The sequence below is a fragment of the Diplotaxodon limnothrissa genome, linkage group LG18 (genome assembly GCF_057381915.1).
Source record: "Diplotaxodon limnothrissa isolate DT_005_m linkage group LG18, D_limnothrissa_male_GT1.1, whole genome shotgun sequence".
Lineage (NCBI taxonomy): Eukaryota > Metazoa > Chordata > Actinopteri > Cichliformes > Cichlidae > Diplotaxodon > Diplotaxodon limnothrissa.
The window spans coordinates 381,133-390,224 of NC_140613.1; the positions used below are offsets into that span (position 1 = coordinate 381,133).

General features: G+C 53.6%; 1 protein-coding gene across 1 annotated transcript; it reads left to right on the forward strand.

Moving 5' to 3' along the window:
- The first annotated feature begins 483 nt into the window (after positions 1 to 483).
- Positions 484 to 8,887, forward strand: fastk (Fas-activated serine/threonine kinase). The gene is made up of 11 exons (XM_085377389.1): positions 484 to 606; positions 2,169 to 2,970; positions 3,051 to 3,357; positions 3,462 to 3,649; positions 3,768 to 3,916; positions 3,992 to 4,208; positions 4,991 to 5,150; positions 5,335 to 5,426; positions 5,901 to 6,588; positions 6,665 to 6,779; positions 8,375 to 8,887. Exons 2-11 carry the CDS (start codon positions 2,211 to 2,213, stop codon positions 8,459 to 8,461), a joined length of 2,763 nt encoding a protein of 920 aa, XP_085233515.1. The 5' UTR covers positions 484 to 606; positions 2,169 to 2,210; the 3' UTR covers positions 8,462 to 8,887.
- Positions 8,888 to 9,092: the final 205 nt, after the last annotated feature.

Sequence of the window (9,092 nt, forward strand, 5' to 3'; positions counted from 1 at the left end):
GATCAATAAGTATTCTGATTCTGAACACACCCAGACACTCACACACGAGTCAAACCCTGTTAAACATGCTGATGAGTTAGTGTCAGATTCCTAATCAGAAACTCTTTTATTTCAAGCTTTCCAGTGTGACTGAACATTAATCATAAACTGCTGCTCCCTTCATGCTCACATTTCTGCTCAGGGCTGCAGATCAAAAGACACCGAACTGAAACTCAAACACATGAATCCAGGCAGGAGCGCTGACCTCTGACCTCTAAGTGATCCGGCTACACAAGGGGGATCACTTTTAAAGGTCGCTTATTACTGGGCACACGGACTACGCCCTACAGAAATAGATTATTAACATGCAATAAACGTCTTCAGCTGATGCGGTTACAACATGAATATATTTAAAAACAATAAAATCACACAGAGCCGCTCCCGGCTACAGCCGCCTGGGGGCGCTGTCGGCCTCTCCTCCAGGTGCATGCCGGGTAGAGCAGGATGGCGTCCCCGTCTGTGAGGAGGATCGGAGCGGCTGACCGCGGACTGTCTCCCCGCTGATCCCGCACTCTCTGTGGCCTCAGGACCTTCAGGAGCGTAGCTGCGGCCTTTCTGAGCCATGAGGTAAACTCTCCCGCTCTGTCACGCGCTCATCGGTTGGGGAGCGCGCGCCGTGACCTGCGTACAACCCGGCGAGTCCCCCGCTTCCCGGCGGGCTAACAGCGGCTAGTAGAAGGTAGCATGCTAACAGCCCTGCAGACGGAAGCCACAGTATCTTAGCTTAGCTTAGCTTAACTTAGTTTATACCTAGCCTGCTCTCCCCGGATTGGTAAGCAGCAGCTGCAGGTTTGATGAACTGATGCTATCCGCCGCTAGCTCCGGCTTTCAGCGGGGTCAGCCGGCTAGCTTTGCCAGCTGTCCGGCAGCCTGCTGGCGCACAGCCCGAGGAGCCTACTTTCCATCCCTGAAGGCTATTTAAAGCATGACATCATATTTTTATGACGTAGCGAGTGACGTTGTTGTGACCCCACGGGCACTTTAGCAGATTTGGGGTTAAAGGACAATGCTGGATGTTAAATGCTAATGTTAGCAAGTGGGCCTGACTTCAGGTGACAGGAGGACAGCTAGGGGGCGTGGTCTGCGAGCAGCTCATTGACTGTCAGGTGATCGGGGGAGGGTTCACTAGGTGCCCCTGCTGGGCAGGTTCAGGGTCTCTCATGCTCAGTTCATTTTTGGTGTTTGTTCTGCAGGTGTGGGTGTGATGAGAGCACCTAGTGGTAATCAGTTAGCGTGTTCACTCAGACGTTACCTGGACAGGTGAGTGTTACTGTAGGACAGTAACACGATTTTCACATCAGGTCTGCATGCCAACAAATACACAATATACTAAATGGTTGTGTGGTCCTGTGTGTGTGAGAGAGAGAGGGAGTGAAAAGATGCCACCTGGTGGTGACAGTCAGCAGCTACAAGCTCACCATTTCCTCAGCTTAGATCTGAAAGACGCCAAATGTGGTTTCAAACCGGCGGTTTGTGCACGTTCACACACACGTGACAGGTGTGCCCCGTCATGCTCACACACACACCGGTAACCCTGGGTCTCCTGACAAGAGCTGGGTGGTTTATTGGCTTTAACACGCTGGAAATGGATAGCATGTACGACTGCTGAACGTTCGGGTGACAAGTGAGCTGGAAGAGAGCAGGGAACGATGGCATGGAGCGGGAGATCAAAAATAAAAGTTATTGTTTTTAACACTCGGGTTCACTTCAGCTCTTTGGGTGTTAGAACTCACGGACTAACAACAGCATGAGCAGAGCGGCTGTAGCTGAGACTTCGAACACTGCCCCCATCTGACTGCAGAACTCTCTGCAGGCAGGCAGTGAATGCCTCGCTTTGCTCAGCCTGAAATCCTGCTTCTCGCATCTGATGAGATGTGCTTGTCAGATGTTGATGTAACCAGGATTAGGGGTATACATGGTGCAGTGGGGCGGGGCATAGAGCAGTTGTCAGACAGGAAGAGACTCTCTTTGTTCATGCAGCTTCACCTATGATGCAACTTTAGGGTTGGACCTGCCTGATGCGGGGAGGGGCCTTGTTAGGACAGAATGTGCATTTTTAGGATCTGTCAGAATTTGCTCCGCCCATCAGGCGCGACCTGCTGCTTATTTGTACCTGTGTGTCTCTGCAGGTGCGCTGCACCGATGTCTGCAGGCGGTCTGGCTGTTGGACTATGCTGCGTTTGTCCACTGGGTGGCGCCTCCTGAGCCGAGCTCGCCACCTCCCTCCCTGCCTCCCCCGCCCTGCTGCTCAGTCTGTCGCCATGTATGCCGCCCGCCTGTATGGCACTGCGGGGGGAGGAGGAGGGGGTGGTGGAGGGGGCGGGGTAAAACAGGGGCGGAGGCCAGGACTATCTGTGCTCGAGGTGCCTCACCCCCATGCAGCCCCACCTCCCCCTGCCTTCCCATTGTACCAGGGTCGCCCCGACGCCCACCGAGGAGCACAATTCCACTACCACCCGCAGCCCCATCACCTGGCTGCACCCCCGCTGCCCCCCCATTTCCAGCACCACGGCGCCTTCCACGCATACGGGGGTGGCGGGCCCGCAGGAGGCGCTGCCAATAGCAAGAAGAAGACGTGGAACTTCATCCACGAGAAGATGAGCTACGACACGTTCTTCACCATGAAGCGGCTGATCGAGCGCTCACGGCGGCCCGACGAGGTGCTGCGCTGGGTCACCCAGAACCCCGCCAAGATCTCCCACAACCACTACCCCGTCGCCCTGCAGAAGATCGGACAGCTGCTGCAGGCCACGTCCCCCGTCCGCGCCAGCAGCAGTGAGACCGACAGCGAGGCCTCCGGAGTGGAGGGCGATGCCCGACAGATCCTGGAGCATCAGGACTTCCGGACGCTCTGCAACGCCATCGTCAGCGACTGCGCCAAGTTCGACAACTTCAGCATCGTGAACTGCTTGTACGCCGTCGCCGCGCTCGGTGAGTCGCTGCGTGACGCTCAGACACACGCCCGCTATCACCCGCAGCGACGCCACTCACCTTTATCTGACCCCTCACAGGTCTGCCCAGCGACTCTGAGGTGGTGCAGGTTCTGGAGGTGGAGTCTCAGGCCCGGCTGAACCAGTTCAACCAGAAGGACGTGTCGATGGTGTTCAGCTCCAGCATGAAGCTCCACCCGGGCAGCCAGCACCCGCTCACGGAGGCCTGCCTGGCCGGCCTAGAGAAAAACCTGGAGCGAGAGCGCCACCCGCAGACGCTCTTCCTGCTGCTCTCCTACTACAGGCTCAAATGGCGGTCAATGCAACCGCAGGAAGCCGCCGGCGCTAACAACGGCACGCCTAACCCTGAACAGCTGGTCGCCAACAGGTGAGAACGCGCGTTACCTGGGTTGTTGTTTCTGGTACCCGTGCTGAGGTTTGCGATGTTGGCGCCGTGGCAGCGGTTAACTGCACGTGTGCGTCTGTCCTCAGGAAGATCCTGCGTCTGGTCAAACACACGCTGGCGAGTGTGAGCGGCGTTCGAGACCAGGAGATGGCGCTGCTGGACGAGATGCTGGCAGCGTGCGCCCGTGAGGCGAGTAACAAGAGTCTGGAGCTGATCTTCAGCTCTCACCTGTTCTACCAGAACAGACAGGAGAGGTTCATCAGCAGCCTGGCAGGTGGGTCGCTTCACCCTCATCCCTCGCCATCGAACACGTGGCCATTGCTGTCTCAGCTGTTCAGGTGACTCCGCCTCTGCTGACTCACCTTAACTAGTAACATGTTTCTCTCCAACAGAGGAGTTACCAAAGAAGGTGGACAGCATCACGCCCTACACGATGGCGCTGATCGCCAAATACATCGCCCGCCATCGGCTGAGAGAAACCCGCCTGCTCGACACCATCGCCGAATTTCTGGTGAAGAAGGCGGAATATCTGGACAGTAAGGTGAGGCTGGTCTGGTGGTCACGTGACCTTGAGAGCGGCGCACAGGACTGCAGGTGTGTTTGTGTGTGTCCTCAGGTGATCCAGAAGCTCGTGTTCCCGTTCAGCCGGATGAGCTACCGTCCTTCCAATGAGCAGCAGTTCTTCTCCCGGCTGGAAGAGGTGGTGGAGCTGAAGGCGCTCAGCTCGCCGCTCGCCACGGTCAACATCCTCATGTCTCTGTTCCAGCTCGGACATTTCCCCGGCCTGGTCCTCCACCGGGTCTTCTCCTCCGCCTTTATCAGCAACGTCACCAGTGAGTACGGCCAACATGAACCCAACTTTCCAACTGACCGGTCGGGATGGGAATATTTAAAAAGTTATTACTCAGATAACACTTTTCCTAAAAGTAATGCAGCATGTTACTTAGTTAGTTCCAGGATAACGGCGTTCGTTATCCTACTCGTTACGTTACTTTGATGTTTCTCTGTAAAATGATCTGAAACACACCATCATCATCCTTATTTAACAACGTAAACCTGAGGCTACACAAACAACACAAACTCTATCCTGCTGAGGACACCCGCACAAAAAGAGGCTTTAAAACGGTTGTCATGGTGATTCTACTGTAGAAACATGAACAGGTAAAGGCTGCAGCCTGACTGCTGAAGTTCAGGCTCTGGCTGCTGGGATGGCGTCTGCATACACTCAGCTTTAACGTCACTCTGAGTTAGCATGCTGTCCGACTAGCTTAGCGTTAGCATGCTGTCCGACTAGCTTAGCGTTAGCATGCTGTATACATGAAAACTTGATGATTTTTAAGTTTTGTTTTTTCTGTTGTTATTTCAATTATATTTGCATGTTCGAAATAAAAAATTATATCTATCTAAAATCAGCTGATTGTAGTGAGAGTGCAAGAACCAATAGGCAGGAGGACTAATGAGTCCAAGGACCTGGACTACTGGTCGATTCCCTATCGACTGGTTACACCGTCCACTGTGACTGGTTTGCGACTCATAATATTGATCCTGTTCTAGCCATTGACTGATTACCAGTACCAGGTTAGCCAGTGTGACCAGTGTGCTGCTTTCCCCGCAGACAGCCCCTATGCTCTCATCGTCAGGCGATACTTGTCTCTGTTGGACGCCGCTGTCGAGCTGGAGTACCGCGACTACACAGGGCCGCGACTGCAGGACGCACACAAGGTTCTGATGTTTGACCACGCCCTCACGGCTGACGAGGTCAACCGCAAGTACAGGTAACACCTGCACACTGACCCTCTTGGTTGGTGTAAACAGAGTCTGTTAGCGTCCACCTCACCAGGCCGAGGTCAGTTCAGCTCAAACTCATCAGGATTAGAAAGCACCGACAGGTGTGCTCAACACCAAAGCGACCAGAATACCAGACAGCAGCTGAGCTCTGATTGGTCTGTTCTCTGTCAGTTATAAAGGTCTGGTGGCTGAGGCTCTGCGGCAGCTGGTTGGAGAACATAACTACAAACAGGATGAGGTCCTCCCCCCGGGATACTACACAGGTGGGACACACCTGCGCACACAACCTCTCACCTGGATATTTGGAGCTCCAACGATTTTAAAACATATCGGGGGGGGCTGAAAAACATGGCGATCATCGTGCAGTGTTTGGCTGGTTGGTTTGGTTCGGCCTGGCTTCACTCATGCTCCACCCACATGTGTTCTGCTTGATCAGCCAATTACAGAGCTACTTCCTTTCAAAGTAACTGAGATGCTCCTCCCGTATTTCTGATGCTGTTGGCAAAAGTTAAAATGTTTCATTAGACGCCGCTGACCTTCAGCTGTGGTCTACTTCCTGTTGCTTAAACAGAAAGTTACATTTTGGACAAGCAGCCTTCACATGCGTACGTAGTTCAAAGGTCAAACGCATGTGTGTGTGTGTGTTAGAAGCTGGGTCACAGAGGGGCGGAGCCGTCAGCTGCCCCTGCATGTTACTGTTGTGTTGCTACCTGTAATGTGATTACTCTTCTCTCCAGACTTCCTGTTGTGGATGGACACTTCCGGGCGGGTTCTTCCCATCCGCACTGGAGCCGGCCTCTCTCTGACTGTTGTTCCTCCGTCCTGTGTTGTTGTGGCGTCTAAGCCTGCTGATGCAGCGGTTGCCGCAGTTACCTCTGACTTCCAGAAGTTCTCTCCGTTCGTGGCGATGGAGGAGGGCGCCGAGCACTCGTGTCAGGTTGGTGAGGGGATGGTCGGGGCAATGGAGCCGCGGGCCTTCCTGCCCCATCACATCCGCGGCACGCCGGGCACCGCGCCCCACCCGGGCCACCCACAGGCGGGGACCAATGGCAGCACGGTGAACTACGGGCCGTACTACGTCCCGGCGGGGGAGTACTACTCAAGCCTGGCCAAAGAGCACTCGCTGGAGAGTCAGGATAGCTCCACCCTCAGCAGCCCGCCCTCGGACGGCCTGGCTCCGCCCACCACCCAGCCGCCCGCGGGGGCCAGTGCCCCGGACTCTCTGTTCCAGTTTTCCATTGGGAAGATCCTGGAAGACGAGGGTGGCACGGGAGCCCCGAGGCCGGACCACGAGCTTGGGGGATTCTACAAAGGAGTGACGTACGCCGAGGGGGCTGACAGACCGCCCCTGTCGCCACCGCCGCTCCACCCCCCTGAGCAGCCAGACCCCGACGGCCTCCCCGCAGACCAGAGGCAGATCCGGAGGTAAGTCAAACTCCGAGCCTGTGCAGAATTAGTAGCGCCTGCCGCCACTAACGCCACCCTGCTGTGCTCTCTGCAGGGTCATCATGTCCGTCAATGATAAGTGGCACTACTGCCACAACTCTGAGGTCCTGGTGGGCTCCCGTGCCATGAGAGACCGCCACCTGAGGTTGCTGGGATATGTCATCCTGCAGGTGAGTCAGTTTTGCCATCAAGCAGTGATGTTAAAGAAACAATTACAGAGAGAAAAGATATAGGCTCCAACACCTGACGACGTTAATGCTATTGTCCACTGACTGTTGATTAGCCACATTTAGCACCTTTCAACTGCTGACTGAAGGAGATCAGAGCTGAAGTATCAGTGCCTGTTTTATCCGGACACACGAAGTTCTGTCACAGCAGTGTTTGGCTCCAGAATGATCGATCAAACATACCAACGCCGTCACTGAAGCCCGCCGCCGGTCTGCTGTCAGTCTGTCTGAGATTAGCCTGTCAGTCTGATATCGGTCTGCCGTGGGTCTGATTATATGGAGTCCAGTTTTTGCTGCTCTTGACCAAAAGGTTTCTCACGTGTGGGACTAATGAAGCTGTGTCTTGTCTTAGTTGGCTTCCTGCTCTGTGGGAAATAACGCGGACAAGTTTGCGCTGCAATGGTTTATAATCAGAAATGATCTGCAAACGTTCGATAAGTCTCTGAGACTGTGCACAGAGCGGCTGCCTGCCATCAGGCTGTTTGCATTTGCCCGTGACTCAGTGTGGATACGTCACCACACACAGTATCACGGTGTGCTGTGATTCTGTCCACTTTACCTGATGACAGTCCCCCATGGCTTCCCCGAACCAAAGTCCTGATAAAGAACCTGCTCACACTGAAACAACCGCGTGAGTCAACTGCTGCAATAAAGAAGAAAACATGTGGGCGGGTCTGTTGTGCCCCAGTCGTGCGTTTGGGCACCACTGTAAACGACGCACGACAGACCTGCCACGTCTTCAGTACGCTTCTTTATTGCAGCTGTCGATTTGCGCGCGGCTGCAGCGTTTCAGCTACAGCCTAAACACATCAACCACAGGACCCAGTTTATTCTGTTTTAAGCCGGCGAAGCGTGAGTGGGGATGCTGCTCAGGTGTGTCCGCCTCAGCCGCGCCGCTGACCACACCCCGCCGCAGCCAATAAGACTGAACAGTATTAAACTAAATGATATATTTTCCATCTCTGTTCACAAGTTTCTGGATTTCAAATTCACGTTTGTTTAACTTGTTGCTCGTTTGAAGACGTGCTGCAGACGAGTGAAGCAGCGCGGTGACAAACGTTACAAACAGCTGTTTAAAACAAAAATGACTGAAGGATTCATTGTGAACGACTTTATGTAAATAAAGCTGCAGCTCGGCCTTTGTGTCGTCGTTTTGTTTAGATGGGGGCGTTACCTATAGCTCTGCAGCTAACCAGCACGTAGCAGCTGGTCCAGCTTCAGTAACCACGCAAACCTCACGGCTCACTCGTGTCCAAAGAGACAGACCAGCTGACCGTTTGGACGCCATCAATCCCTCAGTCAAAGCGGGCTCATCTAGCTGGCTAACGCCATTAAACTTCAGAAACTTCATTTGGCCCTGCCCACTGCCGCCAAATAACATCAGGCCAGATAGTTTGAGCTGCTGTGATTGGTTGGTTTAAACTTCTGGTTTCCTCTGAGATAAAACGTCTGTTTTTGTAAATGTGATAGGGTTTAACGCTTGTTCCGTAAGCTCCTCCCATCACGGTCATGTGATGTGCTGTTTCCTGTCTCTTCAGCTGCCGTACCACGAGCTGGAGAAGCTGAATGGCATCGAGGAGGTGAAGCAGTACCTGCACAAGAAGCTGCTGGACGTCACGCTATGACGTCCTGACAGAGCGTGCGTCCTGTCTGATGTCAGAGGTCATGGTTACCTGGTGACGTCCCGTTGGAGCTGCACAAGAAGGAGTTCCAACCAAACTGTTCATTTTTCATAGCGTTTAAGAACTGATTCCTTATCAATAAACAGGTCAGTTAATCAATACAAACACCATCAGATCGATTATTGATCAGCTGACAGGATGCTGCTGTTTTCTGGGCAGTCTCTAACACAGGCGCGTCTCACCTGGGGGGGCATCTGTGATCATGTGACTATCAGCACTGAGGACAATGGGACTGTTGTTCTGAGACCTCATTGGTCGCCCTGCGGATGATCTCACTCGTTTTTTTCCTGGATGGGGAGGGCAGTCCCTTTTATAAGGTGTGGCAACTATGGCAACAGTGATGCATGTGTGGGACTGTTTTATAAGTGGGGGGTGGGGGTCACAGAGCAGGGGATGATGGGAACTGTAGTGTGCCAAAGGTCTGAAGGACAGTGCTTAGTGTTTGGGTCAAAGGTCAGATTATTTATTTGTGTGTGAGGTGATTGACAGATGTTTGTTTATATTCTATAAATCTATTAAAGCTGAGATGAACGCAAACTGTGTCCTCACTGACTGACGGGGTCAAAGGTCATCA